The 20,829-nt window shown below is 43.6% G+C and overlaps 1 protein-coding gene across 10 annotated transcripts in view; it reads right to left on the bottom strand.

Moving 5' to 3' along the window:
* SNX25 (sorting nexin 25) overlaps positions 1 to 15,446 on the bottom strand; it is a 150,264-nt gene extending 134,818 nt beyond the window's left edge. For 7 of the 10 annotated variants that reach the window (XR_006201453.1, XR_006201455.1, XR_006201452.1 and 4 more), the window contains exon 1: positions 14,980 to 15,446. Coding sequence is in view for 2 of the 10 variants with exons in the window: in XM_042934303.1 (XP_042790237.1) it covers positions 14,980 to 15,387 (408 nt within the window). In the remaining 8 variants the exon portion in view is untranslated. Of the gene's footprint in view, positions 1 to 14,536; positions 14,588 to 14,979 lie in introns of those variants that run through there. The other 3 variants (XR_006201460.1, XR_006201459.1, XM_042934304.1) reach the window with 3 other exon arrangements.
* Positions 15,447 to 20,829: the final 5,383 nt, after the last annotated feature.

Here is a 20,829-nt window from a genome sequence, read left to right as displayed (position 1 = left end):
AAAGGTAGATTTAAGAATGAGCAGAAGTGTGGAAGACAGGCTAAAAAGACAGGGGAGCCCTAGTCATGAAAACTAGGAAGTACTTATTGTTTTGACTCTAATTTCTTTCCTTTCTAAAGGTTGACCCAGGTCAATCACAGAAATCCTGTCCCCTTGCCCAAACCTAGCCAGTAAGATGTGAGGAGAAGATTGCCAGAGGCATTTGTAGTAACCTTTTCCTTGTTCCCAAAAGGGACTTTCTTCCTCTGGATATCATCTGGTGTGGCTGTGGTACCTGAGGCTGCTACCATCATCTGGCCACTAGTCTAAGAGTTAATCCACCTCAGGAGAGGGCAGAAGAAATACAAGAAATGGTGATGGAGGCTTGACATTCCCCACAAGGGGCCTGTCCTACCTCTAGACCTTTAGATCGTGTATTATTTCTTAATAGATGTCTTTATTGTTTAATAAAAAAAAGGGGGGGGATAGGGATTGGTCACATGTAGAAAACACAGGGGGTCTAAGTTTTTTTCATGTTTATTTATTTTCAAAGAGAGAAAGAGACCATGTAGGGAAGGGGGGCAGGAAGGGGAGGGGCAGAGAAAGGGAGAGAATCCCAAGCAAGCTCCATGCTCGGAGGGCAGAGCCCAACATGGGGCTCAATCTCACCAACTGTGAGATGATGACCTGAGCCAAAATCAAGAGTGGGCGCTTAACCCACTGAGCCACCAGGCGCTCCAAAAACACAGGGTTAAAAACAGTTTAACAGATACCTTTATTATAGGATTTCTCAACGTTAAAATAGAAAGTTTCAAGAACTTAGTTTTTCAAATTTATGTGATGAAACAAGCCTCTCATCCTGCCTCTAGTTTTTGAAGTGTACCTAAAAGAAACTCCAAGAATTAAGCATTTATGGATCATAGTTTAGAAAACTAGTTTTTACCAGAGCAGATGAGAAGAGTGTGTGACTGACTTATGATACAGCACAATGATGACAGTAATACAGGGACAGAAATGTGCTACGGGAATCCAGAGGGATCACTGCCCTTCTCGGACGTTCTCACTCAGAATGGCAGATGGGTTTCACATTATGTGCCAACTCTAGTAAATATTTACTAATTGCCTGGAATACTATATTGAAAAGGATTCTGAGGCCTCATCCAGATTCAGCAGGAAAACAAAAACAGCCTTACTCAATTAGAAATGATCATCATGAGCATAGAAGGGGTAGTTGGGACATGATTCTAGTTCATCCTGAGACTTCTAAAGCGACATCAATTCCTAAACAAATCCTAGAACCATCCCAAAGAATTTCAAATTTTTTTAAACCTCAATCAGGTGAGATTGATCTTTAATAATTAAAAGGGTAATAAAGTGGTTAAGTGTATGGACTCCAGGGTAAGAGAGACCTGGGTTTAATTCTTGGTTCCTCCACTTGCTATGTGGACTGGATACAGTATTCAGCTGCTCTAAACCTAAGTTTTCCCATCTGTAAAATGAGATGAACAGTCCTAACTCACATGGTGGGTTTAAAATTTAAATTAGGTAATACATCCAGCTACACAGAGTATGTACAATAAATATTAAGTTTAGCTACAACAATTACTAAGGCATTTACTCTTTGATATTCATATGTGTCTACTGTATACACAACCATGGACTGGAATGCAATGAATTAAATGGAGACCATACAACCTATTTCCCTGAACCCGTTAACAATGCCAAGATAGGCTACGATAAGCAAGTGGCAAAGATGATTACAAAGCACTGTTCAAAGTGTTACTTGCCTTTAAGAAGACCTATGAAGTAAATAAAGCTAACACCTGAGAGAATTCTCTGCAAAACACACTTTTCCAGATCTCTCCATAGAGAAAGCCAAGAAACAATGACCAAACCAATAGCAACAAGCCTCCTTAACACCTAGAATGAGTTTTATTTTTTTCCCCTGGGGCACAGAACTTTTGGTACTAAAACCAAGACAGTTGGAAGCAAATCAGGTCGGTTGGTCACCCTACAAACAAATAAAGCAAATCAAGTCCCAACAGCTGGGTCCAGGTCTTGGCTGTGCTACTCAGAGCTGAGGCAGAACGAGTTCTTGAAATACCATTTCCCATTAAAAGAAATCAGGGCTCTTTTTGGAGAAATGGCTAAGTCCAGGTGTGAGAAGAAACTGCTCAAGATGAACCTGAAATATCCGGTTATGTCAGACAGCAAGAAAACTCTAAAAACTAATTAGGGTCATATCAAAAGGTAGGGTCATATAGAAAGGTCTCTGGAGCCAACTTCAAAAGGCTCCCATGGGCCAAAGATGGGATTATAGAAGCTTCAAAAAAGATCATTACAACTGATCAAAACCTGTCTATTACGTTCTCATCTGCAAGGTCGTAGTACATTCTTTTTTCAAAACACATAACTAATTGATTACCTTCAAAGGATGTTGGGGAACCAACTCATTATTTTAGAAACTAATAATGGGGGAAAATCTAGCATTTACTCTGCTTTTCTATATGAACTGTATACCACTGTGTAACCAAATACATGAGGGAAACAGGTCTCTTTTAAAAAAGTATTCAGGGGCGCCAGCATGGCTCAGTTGGTTAAATGTCTGACTTCGGCTTCGGTTCTCATCTCACCATTCGTGAGTCCAAGCCCCACACCAGGCTTTGCGCTGTGCTGACGGTGCAGAGCCTGTTTGGGATTCTTTCTCCCTCTCTCTCTCTCTGCCCCTCCCCGACTTGTTCTTTCTCTCTCTCTCTCCCTCTAAGTGACTAAATAAACTTAAAAAAAAAAATTTAAGGGGCGCCTGGGTGGCGCAGTCGGTTAAGTGTCCAACTTCAGCCAGGTCACGATCTCGCGGTCCGTGAGTTCGAGCCCCGCGTCAGGCTCTGGGCTGATGGCTCGGAGCCTGGAGCCTGTTTCCGATTCTGTGTCTCCCTCTCTCTCTGCCCCTCCCCCGTTCATGCTCTGTCTCTCTCTGTCCCAAAAATAAATTAAAAACGTTGAAAAAAAAAATTTAAAAAAAAAAAAATTTAATTAAAAAAAAGTATTCAAAGCAATAAATGAAAAGTAAATGACAGAATTTGAACATTACCACTTTGTCACCCCCAACAAATTAGTGGATCTAGCTATCAACCATCAGCAGCTACTAATATAACCAAAAGTCAGTAAGATGTTTTGTGTCTCCCAATGAAAGATCACACCACCACCTATAGTCTGTCAAATGGATCGAACACAAGTTTGATCACACCTCTGGATCCAGCTGCCAATTTGCGGGACATACAAAGGAGAGGACATGTTGAACTGCATCATTCACGTGTAATCAGCAAAATCCAGACCACAGGATACTCCACAGGACAAATGCTCCAGGTTCTTCACAAATAAATTGCAAAGCAAGGACAGAGAATAAGAGGATAAGGATATCCCATAAGGAAAAGGATAGAGGAGAAACTAATTTTTTTTTAATGGGGGAAAAAAACCTATCATGTCCACTGATGCACATTTGAGTGATAACACCATAACAACATGCAAGGAAGTGAATACTATAAAGTCAAGAGTTACTTAAGTGGAAGAGGAGGGGCTGACATTGGGTGGAAATACAGAGGGGCTTCTGGAGTTTCTGGAAGTTCCAAGGGTGTGCTCTTTATGATCATTCATCATACATTTATTTTCTGTGATTTTCTGAATCTGCATTTGTTATTTTACAATAAAAAGGTTTTTTTAAAAGTGATAGTGCAAAATCTACTATTTAACACCTCCTATATTCAAAACACTTTTACAAATATTAGAATTTGTATTTTCAAATACTATAACATTGTTCCAAATAACCCTTGAAAAGTATTTATTATCTCCATTTTTCATATAAGGAGACTGAGCTCTAGAAATGTTTTTTTAAAACGTATTTTAATGTTTATTATTTACTTTTGAGAGAGACAGACACAGAGCACAAGTAGGGGAGGGGCAGTGAGAGAGGGAGACATAGGATCCAAAGCAGGCTCCAGTCTTTGAGCAGTCAGCACAGAACATAATGTGGGGCTCGAGACCACAAACGGTGAGATCATGACCTGAGCCGAAATCGGACACTTAGCCAACTGAGCCACCCAGGCATGAGGTCCAGAAATCTTAAGCAGGTTGCCCATACTCACAGTTATTAGGGCAGAGCCATGATTCAAATTCAGAAGAGTGGCTCCAAAACCATTATCTTATTGTCAATGCTCTATTAATGCCCAGTTATTTATTTGGTCAAGAAAGATTTATTGCTCACCTACTAAATCATGCTCTTAAAGATACAGGGGAGTTTCTGCCTTTGTGGAGATCAAGACAGACAAGGAATCATCCAAGGGAATATAAAATTACAGCCGTTGGTAGGTACAGTAAGGAAAAGGTATGTGGTGCCAGGAGAATCCACACAGCAGAGGGGGAGACTCTCCCTGCACAAGTGATGACTGAGGTCTGGGGAAGCAGTTCACTAAGCAAGGGGGCAGTGGGCTGCTCCACGCAAAGGAGGCAATGTACAAAGTCGCCAGTGATGGAGGGAGCATGGCCCTTTAAGGATGGAGTATGAGGATGAAGGTAGTGAAGACAGAGGAGGCTGAAGAGCTGGGAAGAGCAGGAAGCCACTAGCGGATTTTAATTAAGCCTGTTGCTGAAGATGGATTGAATTAGGTTTGCATTTTTAAATTTTTTTTCAACATTTTTTATTTATTTTTGGGACAGAGAGAGACAGAGCATGAACGGGGGAGGGGCAGAGAGAGAGGGAGACACAGAATCGGAAACAGGCTCCAGGCTCCGAGCCATCAGCCCAGAGCCTGACGCGGGGCTCGAACTCACGGACCGCGAGATCGTGACCTGGCTGAAGTCGGACGCTTAACCGACTGCGCCACCCAGGCGCCCCTAGGTTTGCATTTTTAAAATGGCAACAAGGTCAGGGCGCCTGAGTGGCTCAATCGGTTAAGCATCTGACTTCAGCTCAGGTCATGATCTCGCACTCTGTGAGTTCGAGCCCCATGTCAGGCTCTGGGCTGACAGCTCAGAGCCTGGAGCCTGCTTCAGGTTCTGTGTCTCCCTCTCTCTCTTCCCCTCACCTGCTCATGCGTGCGCGTGCTCTCTCTCTCAAAAATAAAGATTTTAAAAATTTTAAAAATAAAAAATATAAATAAAATGCCAACAAGGAGACAGAGAGAGGAGTTGAGAGGCTACTGCAGCCATCTAGGTGAGACATGATGGCAACTGGGACAAAGCAGAAGAGATGGAAAGAAGGGGATGGGTGCAAGACACTCAAGAGGTAAGAAGGCAGGACCTGATGATGGACAGCATATGCACAGTGAGGAGAAGGAGATGTCCAGGGAACTCAAAGCCTTCTGGCCATGGGACCTGACTTTTGGAGGTGCCAGTCATGGACATAAAGGCCAATGGAAGAGGGATGGGGACACTTGGACTAGCTGAGTTTCAGGCACCACGACAAATGCCAAATGGAAATGTCAAGTCAAGCAGTTGAATAAATGAGTCTGAGGCCCAAAAAAAGAGAGGAATAAATCTCTAATCCTGAGTGTAGGGATGGTTTTTACGGGGGCTCAAGGATGAGACTGCCTAAGAGTGAGATAATAAAAAAAGAAAACTCAAGAACAACCATAATTCAAATCAGGAAAACAAAGCAACTTCCTGAATTTATCTAGAGATGATCATCTCAGAAAGGTTTAATGAAACAGGAAAAAAGAAAATCAGAAGGAAAAAGAGATTAACTGTCTCAGAAAAAACACACTGAAATTTCCGGAATACTTAAAGATGTTAATTCCATGTGTAACAAGTTGGCAAAGCCTGCATGCAGCCCTCAGGTAGATATTTTAAGAACTAACTTGCACAGGGTAATGAGACCTTCTGGGAGGTGGCTTGTAGACATGGGCTCAAGGCTACAGACAGAAAGCTTTGATGCTAGGAAAGAAAGCTCTGGCTTCCCAGGGCTGCTCCTGGCCAGGTGGACAAAAGGGAAGGGGCTGTCTTCCAGGAAATGCCAACAGGAGCATTCGTTCCTCAGCTTCTGTAACAAGGTGAAAAAAATTTTGAGATGCATACCCTAGAGAAACGGGGCAACACTTCAGCTGCTATGAAGTACATAATGGGGCTTTGGCTCAGAGGAAGCACACCTGGATATCCAGCTTTGGGGGATTGAAACCCTAGTTGCCCAAAAAGAAATGTGGTTTTTCACAGACTGACAGTGGTGACGGCAGAGAGGCCTCTCTCCAATGCTTTGAAGGCACCAGAAATGAAGGAATATAAATGAGCTTATTCACAAATACAGAAGACACTGCCTATGGACTCTCAGAAGTCTGGGGAGGGGCAGCTAGGGGCACTGCAGACCAAGGTTCTGCATGAGCAGACAGAAGCAAACACCTGTAAAATTTTAGTTACTACCATTAATGTAAAGTCACTCATACACACAGGTGGTTGAGAACTACAGAAATTCAGGTTACTTTAGAAATAAGTATTTGTAGGGGTGCCTGGGTGGCTCAGTCGGTTAAGTGTCCGACTCTTGGCTTTGGCTCAGGTCACGATCTCTAGGTTTCATGGGTTCAAGCTCCGCTTTGGGCTCTGTGCTGGCAGCACAGAACCTGCTTGGGATTCTGTCTCCCTCTCTCTCTGCCTCCTCCCCACTTGCACTGTCTCTGTCTCTCTCAAATAAAATTTTAAAAAATGTATTAAAAAAAAAAAAGGAAAGAAAGAAGTATTCGCAAAAACTTACCTAATTTTCCAAGAGCAGTATTCTACACTACAACTGAAAGCTTACTAAATAGATCCCAGTGGCCTAAACAAGTTCACGTTTCTTATCCTAAACATGCACAATTCATTCCTTTTCCTCCTTGGCCCCAGAGGCATTTTATCTGGAGTTACCATATTCGTTTTTCTTCACATCCAGCTCTTAGCTATTCAGACGCGGAAACCCCAGGCTGGCTGACAAATGTACCAGGACTGGTCAGTGCCCGTAGTAACCGCACAGAACAGGTCAGGCCCAGGGACACAGCAGGCACACCTCACACTCCCAACTGCATTCTCCCAAAGCAGAATCTGAGCTGAGAAACCCACCAAAATACAACCAAATCGGTTCCCTGGGCTTTCTGGAAAGCTCCACTGTGTTTGGAGAAACTATACAAGCACACAGCCCAGGGCTGACACAGGATATGGAAATAAGTAACTGGGCCTGGGCTCAGGGTACCCAGGAAGAGCCCTTGAGAAGGGCTGCCGATCACACCTATCATTCCCACCCACGCCCCCAACCCTAGTTTAGAAAGTGACCTAAGAGGGAAGGGTAAAAAAAATAAGTTCCAAGTTTGCAATTTTTTTTTTCCAAAAGCAAAGGTGCAACTTTTTTGTTTGACACAAGTCTGTACGCTATTATTTTAATATTTAAAGCCTTCTACAGACAATGTTCATTTTCTAAGCCTGAGCCTTTAGTACTAAACCTGCTGAGTCACCTTTTTAGTACAATTATGTGCATGATTCTGACTATAAGAACTCACATTTTCAGGAATCTGGGGGTACTCCCTACCCCCAAAACTATAAGGTTGGGAAATGAAACATAAGAGATTTTCAAGAAGGCAACATTCAATTGGGACATCACAGCATGCTCCCAAAACAAAAGCAGCTTGAGATAGAAGACAGTGAGAAATCAACCTCCCAGGAAATGACCAGAATTTAGGCTCCAAGGAGAACATTCAAGCTTGGAAACTGTGTTCATTTTGTGAACAAGACAACCCTTTGTTTGGGGGCTGAATTTACTGTTTTGTTTGTTTATTGGGGGGGGGGGGGCAGGGGCATGTGTTAGTGGGGGAGAGGAGAAGGGGGTGTGTGTGTCGGAGAGGGGGGAGAGGGGGGGAGAGGGGGGGAGAGGGGGAGAGAGAGGGAGAGAGAGAGAGAGAGAGAGAGAGAGAGAATCTCAAGCAGGCTCCATGCTCAGGGCAGAGCCAAATGTGGGGCGCGATCCCACGACTCTGAGCTCATGACCTGGGCTGAAATCAACAGTCAGATGCCTAAGTGACTGGGTCACCCAGGTGCCCCGAAATTTACTGTTTACAGAGAATGTTAGGACACTCCTGAAAAGATTCTTAAACCTATCTGTAATGATAACTAATGATATTTTACATCAAATAAAAAGCTCACTCAAATTTATTGCCTTTTATCTCCATTCACACAACCTCATTAACTCTCACTTTTTACCACTGCATTTAACATGGTATTTTCTCCTCTTGTGTTTATCCCAATCACTTTCCATTTAACATTTGTAAAGCCCAGCTCTGAGGCTATCACTCCTGTCTCAGGAAATGCCAATAGCTGCCATGCCCACAGACTAAAATCCAGTTTTACTCTCGATTGAGGACTTCTACAACGTGGCCCAAAGTACCTTTGCAATCCTAGCTATCCTAGCTCCTGTGATTCATCTCGTATACTCAGGGGCAACTCAAATCCTAAATGGTACATGTACTCTGTCAACAGTTTGCTTTGTTTACTTTTTGTAAATTTGTTTACTTTTTCATAAATTATGAAAATAAAAATTGTTTCCTTTAGACAGTCTGGTAAATTCAAATAAACACTTTCTTCACTTCTTAGCATACATGTCCTGTGTTTGATGAGCATTATTATGTTCTAGGTTTAATCATGTATCTTCCTACTTAGAAGTTATCATTCCTATATAACTTGTTTCCTAATCTTAAGAAAAAATGCCTTCACGATGAAGATCTAAAAAATAACTGTCCTATATGTGTTATTATTGTTTTTGTATCAAGAGATTATAGGTGTCCAAAACTTCTCTCTTTGAATATATATTTGTGTTTTCTTGTATATGCATAATATATATATGGAAGAATAAACAACTATTAATATTGTCTATAGGGAAAATTTCACTGTATACCCTTTTACACGTTTTTTTTTAAAAAACGTGAATGTTGGGGCGCCTGGGTGGCTCAGTTGGTTGAGCATCCGACTTCGGCTCAGGTCATGATCTCGCGGTCCGTGAGTTCGAGCCCCACGTCAGGCTCTGTGCTGACCGCTCAGAGCCTGGAGCCTGTTTCAGATTCTGTGTCTCCCTCTCTCTCTGACCCTCCCCCATTCATGCTCTGTCTCTCTCTGTCTCAAAAGTAAATAAACGTTTAAAATAAATAAATAAATAAATAAATAAATAAAAATAAAAAACGTGAATGTTATCATCTGCATAAAAAATTTAAAAATTATGAATAGTGTGAATTTAAAGGAAAACAACCTTTATACCAGACAGTTAGGGAGGATCCTGTGATTTAAGGGGTTCTCAAAAAGCCATCTTCCTCAAAAACATTTTTCCCACTATCCACCATGACTTAAATCGTCTAGTTAAAACTTTAGCAAACAAATATTCTGAAGTAAGTATATTATGCCATTATCCATTATCAAATTATTGAGGATTACTTTATCACATTAGCATAATAAAGGAAAGTCACAAAGAGGCTGTGTATAGTCTCCCTAATTCCTGTTTCTTTTCCTTTTTCCCCTCAAGTAACTAAATTAAGTTTGTTTTACTCAAAGAACTTTTGTATTTGTAAAAGAACTCATTTAGGAATTCTAAAAGTCCTACCCAAGCCAACTGGCACCATGGATTGCTGTGTGAATATTGTACTGTCTCTATAAACATCTGCCTTCCCATCCAGTCTTCTCTATCAATCCAATCTACTCAGCCTGAGAGGGCAGGGACAGGGAGATTCTTGTTCATCTGTGAATCCTCCCCAACGCTAAAAACATGGCCCTGCATTTCCAGAAAGCAATTTCCCAAGCTCTTAATGAGCTTACTGCAAGGTTCTGACCCTTCTCCAGGATGCTGGGGTTATAATTTTAAACCTAAAAATGTGAGTAGGGGCACCTGGGTGGCTCAGTCCATTAAGCATCCGACTTCGGTTCAGGTCATGATCTCACAGTTTGTGAGTTTGAGCCTGGCCTCGGGCTCTGTGTTGACAGCTCAGAGCCTGGAACCTTTAGATTCTGTGTCTTCCTCGCTCTCTCTCTGCCCCTCTCCCCTCGTGCTTTTGTCTCTCTCTCTCTCTCTCTCTCAAAAATAACATGTAAAAAAATATTTTTAAGAAAAAAATTTAAAAAACAGTCAGTAGAATACTTAAATTTGCTATCGTCTCAAACAATAATCCATTTACACAGGCAAAACTGATCTATTGAGAGCCTACCACGTGCCTGGCACAGGCACTGAGCAGCTAGGCAAAAAGTGATCTAACAAGATCATAATAGCGGCTATTTAACAGGTACTCAGTAAATGCTTGTTAGATTTGATAAACCACTTGAACTTTTCTATCTGCCTGAACTTTGAAGTCTTTCATTAATGTTTTCTTCATATAGTAGTGGACTTTGGTTTCCCACATGCTATTAAGCATTTCACTTTTGTGGATATTCTCGTGTCGGCCTTCTGACCATCGTTAATTGCTTAGTTTTGAATTTATGGAACACAAATCAAGAAACATCCAACAAGTTACAGTGCAAAAGAGAAAATCCATACTATATGTGAATAATTGATGGGTAGAGAAGCTATTCTCTTATCTTCCTATTGTCAAAACGTAAGAAATAATTTTCCTTTTTTCCATTATATGAAGATGCACTTTGTATTGCTGGTCCAGTAATGAAACTAAGTTTTCTAAACTACTAACTGGCTTCTGCCATATTTCTCTTTCCGTTGCCTTGGTTAGATGAGGTGCTAAGGTCAAGTTAACTGTGACCAGTGAATTGAAGGCTCTTGGTCCAGGTAAGTTAACCAGCCTGGCGCAAGACCAAACACAACCTTGGACCGGGAACGCCAGGCTATGACAGCCTGCTCAACAAAGGTGGGCTAACAACTGTTAGTTACCCCCGGGGCAGGCCAACCCCACAGCACCACAGCTCCAGTGTGCTTGCTGGCCTGCCACAAAGTCCACGTTTCTCTAAGTGGGGCCCAGAGAGCAACTGTCAAGACCTTCCTGACCTTACAGAAAAGCTTCCTCAGGACCCGAATACACCACTGGATATTATTTCTACCTGAGTTGAAAATTATTGTTACTACTTTAATCGGCAGTAATTCCCACCCAAATGAAACAAAAATTCTTGCACATAGCAGATGCCCAACAACTACTACTACTGGATTAACTGGAGGGGGAAAAGCATGAAGTAGTGAGAACAGACAATCTTATCATCATCTGCAAACACTCCCTGAGCCCCTGCTAGATACAGGTATAGCAAAAGGTGTCAATCAGGGGTCCTAATCACATGGAGTTTACAGCCAATAACTACACTGTGAGACACACAGAAGCATTTTAGACACTCCCTGACACAAAAACCACTTTTCGCTTTCAGTGTGGCTTTTTTAGCTGCCTACTTTTAACGATGTATGCATTTTTTTTCCCTCTATAGGAGACCAAAAAGAAAACAAAGGGGGAAGGAAGGATGGACAGCTAGAAGGACAGCATTTTAGAAGACTCTAAAATGTGTGAGAACAAATGACGATTCCTTCCTTCATGCTGAATCAAAATTTCTGTAGTAATGTACTCACTGTATCTTACAGAGGCACCATTTGGTTTACTACTCAACAGCCTCCCCCTCCACATATGTTAGATGACCTGTGTGGTCCAGCTGCTACCCCCACAGAACTGACAGATATTTTACACTACACCACGTGCTTATGTTTCCATTCATAAAGAACAGAGCATTAAAAAAACAAAATAAAACTAAACACAAATTAGAAATACAGCACAACTAAAGGCTTGAGTAAATAGCACCAGTACTGTTAAAAAAAATATAAAATTTTATGTGAAAAATCTGCATTTCAATTACAATACAGACTTGGAAAGTAAAGTTTCTAATGTACTTACTTTCTCGTTAAAGACTATTATAAGGATCCAAGTTCAAAAAAAATGACCAATGATCTACTTTCCATAAATTACATTTCACTTCTTCTAGTACCTGAAATCTTTAGGATTACATATGCTGCTTCATGTTCTGTCACCTTTAAAGTACTATTTTCTCTGGGCGCCTGGGTGGTTCAGTTAAGCGTCCAACTTCGGCTCAGGTCATGATCTCGAGGTTCACAAGTTCAAGCCTTGCGTTGAACTCTGTGCTGACAGCTCAGAGCCTGGAGCCTGCTTCAGAGTCTCCTCCTCGCTCCCCACCTGCACTCTACCTCTCTCAAAAATAAACATTAAAAAAATAACAAAATACTATTTTCTCTAATTCCTCTACTAAACCATCTTTCTGGATGCTAATCCAAGTTTTATCTACCCAGAAGTATAAGTGAGTTGGGAGGTTTGAGGAAATGTATTTTCCAGGAAATAGGATGGTAACTAACCCACAACATGCAGCTTCTAGGCCTTCAGAGGACTAGAATACTACAGGATTTTGACCCTGACCTCACCATCTAAACTTCCTGCTCCCACTTACTAGGCACTCTTAGTCACTTAACTCTTATTTTTTGTTTCAAAAGCATTTATCACTAACAAAAAATATCTCCTTTGTTGTCTGATCTCCCATAAGACTATAATCTCCAGAGAGTAGGGCTTTTGTGTGTCTCACTGATTCAACCCCAGCTTGCAGAATAATACTTGGCTCATATAAAACACTCAGTAGGGGAGCCTGGGTGGCTGGGTTGGTTGAGCTTCCAACTTCCGCTCAGGTCAGGACCTCAGGATCTGTGAGCTGGAGCCGGGCCGTTGGGCTCACTGCTGTCTGCATACAGCCCGCTTCAAATCCTCTGTCCCCTTCTCTCTCTCTGCCCCTCCCATGCTCATGCTCTCTCAACCATAAGTACAACATCAAAAAAACCAAACTCGGTAAACACATATGGAGTAAATTATTTCTTCCAATACTCAAAAGAAATGGAACATCATTTACAAATCAATAAGCCAACTAGTAAAATCTTTGGATCCTTATTTTTGTCATTGTAGAAAAAAATCATGAGAAAAAACACACCTGCTTACCAACTCTTGCTAAATTAGATATGAAAAAAATGGATAGTTAAATGAAGGTTTTTAAAGGAGATAAACACTACTAATTTTTTTAGAATACCAGGGAAACAGAAGTTCCTATACCTTAATATACTGAATTCCTGATGGATTTACAGAGTGAGGATGCCTGACTTCCTTCCCTACAACCCTCCAGCCATTATTTCAGGGCTGCATTTCGAACCGACAGACTCAGGACAGGGTAATTTTGGCGAAGAGTGTGATGATTTTTACAAGAGTAAGTGGATCATATCATAAGCAAATACAAAACCCAGAGGATAATGATCCCTCTAACAAATATCCTTATGAACCACTGCCATTTCCCTTACCGGAATGTGCTTAGGCAACTTCAATTTCATGACAGTATCATTCAGTCCAGCAGCTAGTGCCACATTATGTTGTGTATTGATCTGTTGTGATTTCAAATCCATATTGTTTTGAATTGAGGTTGTTTTGATCTAGTTTGAGAAACCATGTCAAGATGATATCTGCAGAACTGTTGTGCTGAGTGCTTCTCCATATGAATATATGGATGAATAAGTATGATGTAATGGGCTTTAAATACCAGCAGTTTGTGTGGTCCTACCCAGAGTGTTCAGGCGGGGCAAGGCTACTCTTTGCCGATCTAAACAGCTCTCTGTAGATCTTAAGACACTTGCTCCTGTTGTGGTCAGGCAACCCCCGGTCAGCAGGGGTGTTAAACCATACAGCAGTCTTGAGAAGGGAAGGGACATCTGTTCCTGCCTTGCTGAGGGTATTTCTCACAGGCAGTGGTACAGGCTGTGTAACTGTCCCCAAAGTACTAACCTGCAGGGCAGCCAGCCCTGCCTACCAACACCAATGCCACTGTCACTAGCTACATGTCCCAGCAGCTAATACCCAACTTTTGGTTGAAAGGACTTACTCTACCAAGAACCAACTCCTAGAGAGGCACACCTCAAATAAATCTGGACTTTATTTCTCCACTGCCTGGAACAACAGTATAATTCACCTATCATGGGCCTGTGGGGTTTGTTATTTCCTTACCGGATTATTGAGAGACACTACCCTGTAACTTAGGGCTTATGAAATAGAACTCATAATTATATTTCCGCAGTAGAAGTTACAATTCCCATAGTAAACCCGTGTTAAATACATTATTAGCAGAAACAAATCTCAGGCTCGGCATAATGTGCCCCGAACAAAACAAGCTACAACAGAATCAAGTTTCATTATTTGATTTAAAGGGTTACGTATGAGAGAAAGCTGGGAGGCTGAGCAAGTAGCGGTGTGGCACTAAGGAAGAGAAGAGCTCATTTGAAACACTCTCACTTCCTAGATTTTCTAACCACCGCCCTGCTGTCCCACCCCTCCCTGGGATACCTTTGCTTTTGTTGCAGACTTAAGTGCTATCTGACATCCCCTTTCAAAATCACAGAAACTAGCTGGGGCTGCGTTCTCAACATGGTGGAAGACAGGATGCCGCGGTAAGAAGTGTCCACAGCCTCGGGTGAGAGGTCCCGGCAGGGCGAGCTAAGCCAGACGAGCCTGTCTGAGCAAGTTTCCGCACCGGTGAAAGGTCAGAAAGTTACCTCTCCCAGAAAACGGTTAGAAGCAGCAAACACCATGATCCGCACAGGGCGCAGCGCGTGCGTACAGGGGGGGACTCCCCTCGCCAACTGCAGAGCGACATTCAAGATCTGGATTATTCAGCTAGCAAGGTTGTGCCTGAGGATGGTTGTGGAGCAACTACACTGCCTAACAACGTGCATCTCGGCGAGCATCCCGCAAGCTCGGAGGAGCCCCGAGCCCGCCCCCTCTCCCCCCACCCCCCACCGGCGCGGGCCGAGGGAACGCTCGCAGCTACCCGCCGGGCCGACCAACCCCAGCCGGGTCTCTCTCCGGGAGGCCAGGCAGAGGGGACCGGCCACGCCGCCGCCACCCGGGGCTCCGAGAGCGGGCGGCGGGCACCGGAAGCGGGGAGGGCCCGGCCGAGGCCCCGAGCGCGCGAGGCAGCGGGGACACCGGTACTTACCCCCGGCCCGCGGCGGGCGGCCGCGGCCAGCCGTCTCCAGGTGGCGACGAAGTCGGGCGGCGGGGCTCGCCGGCTCCGGCAGACGAGGGAGAACAGGGTTCCCAAGAGGAAGGCGGCCGCGGCGCAGCCCAGGTACAGGCTGAGCCGGAGCAGGACGGTGCACGGCCCCGCGCCTCCGGCCGCCTGCCAGCAACCGGGCCCCAGGCAGGAGAGGCACACGGCGGCGAGTGCGGCCACCGCCACTGACACTCGCCAGCTCCAGCCGCCAGGGCTCCCCGGCGCCGCCGCGTCTTCCCGGGCGTCCGGCCGCCGCTCGCCCGGGGCGCCCGGGGCTGGGCGGCCAACGGTGGCCACTGCCGGCACAAGGCTGAGGCCGGCGCCGCTGCTGTCGGTGGCATCGGGGTGCATGCTGCTTCCTGTACCGCTAAGGACAGGCACATCTCCTGCCCTGCTGTCCCCCGGCGCTGCCCTGGACGGTGGCCTCTGCGCGGCGCCCCCTCCCCTCGCCGCTCCCGCCGCCGCCGCCGCCGCCGCCGCCGCTCCGGAGGCACAGGTAGTCCGCGCTCATGCCCTCGCCGGCGGCCCACCGAGGGAACGGCTCCAACTGACGCCGCCGAGCTCCTCTCAGCGACCCCTCAGCGCCGCCACCCGGCGCCGGCCCCGCAGCCCGTCCGGCCGGGCGCGCCCAGGTAGCCGGACCGCGTTGTGACTTAAGCTGGCGAAGCCAGAGGCGGAGCGGGGGCGGGAGCGGCCGGGAGGTGCTCGTCAGGCGGGGGGCGGAGAGCGACCGCGGCCCGCTGAGTGACAGGTGGGAGGTGCCCGGCCTCGCCCGGCCCCCGCCGCCCACCCGCGGCGCGGGGGCGGGGTCCGAGCGCCGCCGCCCCTCAGGGGAGGGGGCGCGGCCAATCGCTGGGAAAACTGCTAGGTCCCCGCCCTCCTCCTCCCCTCCCCCCAGGGTACCGTCAGAGGATGGAAAATTTTGCCGCAGGTGTCAGAAGCGCTTGTAATTAATTCTCCGGCTCAGGTGATCCCTTAATCCTCGCTCTGGGCTCTTCACTGACAAGTAACCTCCTCGCCTGCTTAGGGCCCCCCAAATGTCTGCCTTATTTTCACCTGCTGTTTAGATTCGGGGGGCAAGCCATTCCTAAGCCTCACTTTTGACACAGGTTCCCTCAACGACCTTCCTTTCCCCGCCCAGCCGCCTCAGGGAAGGGATCGACGAATGTGGAAGCGGAATGAAGCCTGCAGCTGCTAGTTATGGAAAGGCCCAGAGAAGTGGGCCTAGTGCCAGGGAGTGTACACAGCTGCCATAATCACTTTGGCTCCAAGCCCCTATATTTTTGTTACCAGAGATTCAGTACAAATGTTATTACCCACGCAAGTGAAAGCGGTCCAAATCGTTTTTAGAGAACGTATTTTCCTATTCTCCTATCATGGTCCCGTCGGTAATATACAGATAATGTTTACTGAAAAAAATGTTGGTAATGCTAGATAAATGCTAGTAAATTACTACTAGGACCAAGAAAGCAGCAGCTGTATCTTTAATAGTTAAAAAGAATTGGAAAGGAAACGAAGGAATTCTAAAGAGATTAATGATTTAAAAGGATGGGTGATAGGGCAAATCCGGAATAGAAGAAAGGGAAGGAGAGGTAAACAGACTGAGAGAGGCAGTGAGAAAGGACACGGGCAACAAAAGCAAAGTCTCAAAACTCTCTTCAAGTAGGAGTCCCGAAGAATGTCAACAGTTTAACAGCACTATTGTTTTCCAATAAAATGATTTATATCCTGCTTCCCAGGGAGCAAAGTTAAGAAAAATAAGCATAGTTAAGAAAAATAAGAAAAATAAGCATAGTTAAGAAAAATAAGCACCCAATGCCACTGGGTGGCTCAGTCGGTTAGGCATCCGACTTTGGCTCAGGTCATGATCTCACAGTTCATGAGATCGAGCCCCGCATCTGGCTCTGGGCTGACAGCTTAGAGCCTGGAGCTTGCTTCAAATTCTACGTCTCCCTGTCTCTCTGCTCCTCCCCAGCTCATGCTCTGTCTCTCTCCTTCAATAATAATAGAAACATGAAAAAAAAATTCATAAAGAAAAATAAGCATTAAAATAATATTTTCAAATTCCTCTGACTATACTGTTTTTCAATAAGGAATCATCTGTCATTATTTCAACAAAGAAAAAAACATTCATATGAAGTAAGATATTTGGTGGATATTCTTTGTGTTTTTACTATTTTCTAATTTTCTTTTATTGTAAGTATTGTTTTATGAAGAATAATTTACATACAATGAGCTGTGCAATTGACTTTTATATCTACCAATTTATTTGTTGTTTCAAGTTTTTATTTAAATTCCAGTTAGTTGTTTATTCTTTTAAAACAAAGTATTCCAAAGGTTATTATCAAGAAGACATACTGGAAATATGGTGTGTCGATCATCTATTGTCACATAACGAACTACCACCAAATAACCACTTTATTTGCTTATGATTTTGTGGGTCAGCAATTTGGGCTGGGGTCATTAGGCAATTCTGCTCTTGCCTCGGGTAACTAATGAAACTATGGTCTCCTGGTGCACAGGCTGGGCTATTTGGTCTATGGAGTCTGTTGAGATGGCTCGTCTCTGCTTCCTGTGTACTTATCCTCCAAAGGTCAGCTTGCCCTTCTTCACATGACAGTTTCAGGGATGCCCTGTGCAAATTCTTTTTAAGCTTTTGCTTGCATTACATTTGCTAATGTCCCATTGGCCAAAGCAAACATATGGCCCAACCAGTAATTAAACAGGGAGTGGTCTACACATGGACTTAAATATAGAGAGCTATAATTCGTTGGTTGTATTACTTTAACAACCTACCTCAGTTTGCTCGACAGAATACACTAATCAGTTTCTCATGGATAATCTGGCTGCTCACCCAAATCAGTGGTATCCAATGACTTATCACTGCAAATATGTTAAAGTTCACATTTCTTTTCCCTGGAATTAATAGTTCTTCATAATCTAATTCCATTTATCTATAAGATAAAGAAAAGGACCTAAGTAAGGATAGGGACAAGGGAGACAGTATTTAATTATGTTTGCCAGTAAAGAGTTTGGCAATAGAGCTTTATCATTTACCTTTATTTTACTCTAATATTTTCAAGTTATGAAACATAAAGCAAAAAAAAAACTGCACTCGCTTAGCTTTTTTTTTAACGTTTATTTATTTTTCAGAGAGAAAGAGACAGAGTGCAACCAGGGGAGGGGCAGAGAGAGAGGGAGATGCAGAATCTGAAACAGGCTCCAGGCTCCGAGCTGTCAGCACAGAGGCCAACGCAGGGCTCCAACCTACGAACCGTGAGATCATGACCTGAGCCGAAGCTGGACACTTAACCAACTGAGCCACCCAGGTGCCCCGCACTCACTTAGATTTTAATAGCCAGTATTATTGGGCAGCAGATTATAAAGAAAGAATGTAAATTGTGTTGGCTTATTATCTAATTTCTCCAAAATGCATGTGGGTCAAAAATGCTTTTCGAACTCATCTATATGCTGTTTCATGAAGTATGAGCAGAGTAAAATATAAAATAGGCAGGGCACGATATTGATTAAATGTACTTGCATAAATTAGGAAAGAATTTTGAATATTTTCAGATTAACACTATGTATTTAATATTTAAAAAAAATTTGTTTACATTTATTTATTTTTGAGAGACAGAGAGAGACAGAGCACAAGCAGGGGAGGGGCAGAGAGAGAGGGAGACACAGAATCCAAAGCAGGATCCAGGCTCTGAGCTGTCAGCACAGAGCCCAACCCGGGGCTCAAGCCCACAAACTGTGAGATCATGACCTGAGCCGAAGTCGGATGCTTAGCCGACTGAGCCACCCAGGCGCCCCTATGTATTTAATATTTTATAAAGTTTGTATACCAAAAAGAAGCCAGTGTCTCTCATTTGTCATTTATTTGCTCTAAGAAAGAGAACATAATTATGGAAAATAAAAATTAGTATTAGAGGTTTTTTTAAATGTTTATTTATTTTGAGAGAGAGAGAGCATGGGGGAGAGGCAGACAGAGGGGGGAAAGAGAGAATCTGCACTGTCAGCACTGAGTCTGACATGGGGCTCAATCTCACCACCATGAGATTATGACCTGAGCTGAAATCAAGAGCCAGATGTTCAACCCACTGAGCCACTCAGGTGTCCCCAAAATTAGTATTAGAGTTTTAATGAGTCCTGAACAGGGGTTGCACATAGCAGGCCCCTAATAAATACTTTTGAATGAATAAATCTGATATTCTTCCATGATAATATATCTAGGATAATTGAGTAGACCAAAAAAAGTAATAAAATAATCTCATATTTTAATGGAAGCTTCAACTTTCGGAAATCCTTTTGAAACATATGTCCCCCACTATAACTCTGTAAAGGTGATATGGTAAGCATGATCCCATTTTCCAGAGGAAGAAACTGAGGCTCAGAGAAGTTAAATGAGCTGCTCAAAATCACAGCTAGTAGGTGGTGGACCTAAATTATAGGATTGTGCTCCATTATGCTATCTTTCAAATACAGTAGTTAAAAGTAATGTCAAAGGACCAAATTGCTTCTAAAGTATACAAATAATGTCCTTACCAAACCAATGCAATAAGAATAGCACTCATCTGGCTTTTAAATAGGCTGTAAATTTCTGTGAGGTAGTATGTGACTTCTATTCATTCTTTCATTCAGTCCAAAAATATTAGGAAGGTGCTTTGTTAAAAAACAGTATAGGGGCACCTGGGCGGCTCAGTTGGTTAGTCTGACCCTGGATTTTGGCTAAGGTCATGATCTCATGGTTCGTGGGTTCCAGCTCCACATTGGGCTCCGTGCCGACAACACCAAGCCTACTTGGGATTCTCTCTCCCTCTCTCTGCCCCTTCCCAGCTTAAGCTCATGCTCTCTCTCAAAATAAATAAATAAACTTAAAAAAATAAAAATAAATTTAAAAATATAAAATACGGTCTTTGTCCTTGAAGAGCTCACATTCTGATTGGGGTAGGGAGGAGGAAGCATTAAGCAATGTAACGTATATTACTAAGGTATTACAAAGTTCTATGATGGCAAGAAGAGAGCTACTAATCCTGCTTTGTGGGAGTTCAGGAAATTCATATGTGAACCTAAGTCATTTTGCTTCCTCAATTTCCTCTATTCCAGCATTTAAATGTGTTGAACTACCCCCTTTTAGATACTTAAAAAATATGAAACCTAACTACATTTAATTTCAATTTGGTTTATAAACTTCAACCCAGTAAAGATTTCATCCTTCAAAACTTAATTCATAAATTAAAAGTTTTCCATATGCTTATAAGTTTAGCATAGATGAAAAAACCACCAGCTATTATCCCAAGATCTTTTTTTTTTTTTAATTTTTTTTTTTAACGTTTATTTATTTTTGAGACAGAGACAGAGCATGAACGGGGGAGGGTCAGAGAGAGAGGGAGACACAGAATCGGAAGCAGGCTCCAGGCTCTGAGCCATCAGCCCAGAGCCCGACTCGGGGCTCGAACTCACGGACCGTGAGATCGTGACCTGAGCCGAAGTCGGACGCTCAACCGACTGAGCCACCCAGGCGCCCCCCAAGATCTTTTAATAGCTCTCTACAGAAATAGTCAAGCCCATATTCTGCTTCAAGAGGTATACAATAAGTGAAAAAAAAAAATGTTTTTTAAGGGGCCAAGGGATAGTATTTACATCTTTTCCGATGAAAGAGTTCAGATTCAATGAATTTGGGGAAGAGCTTTTTTACACCTCTGAGTTGATGACCCTCTGTGACCAGAAGTATGAAGAGGCACAGAGCAAAATCTCTGGCCTGAAGAAGTTTGTTTACAATCGACTTCA

The sequence above is a fragment of the Panthera leo genome, chromosome B1 (assembly GCF_018350215.1).
Source record: "Panthera leo isolate Ple1 chromosome B1, P.leo_Ple1_pat1.1, whole genome shotgun sequence".
Lineage (NCBI taxonomy): Eukaryota > Metazoa > Chordata > Mammalia > Carnivora > Felidae > Panthera > Panthera leo.
This window is presented reverse-complemented; position numbering and strand designations above follow the sequence as displayed.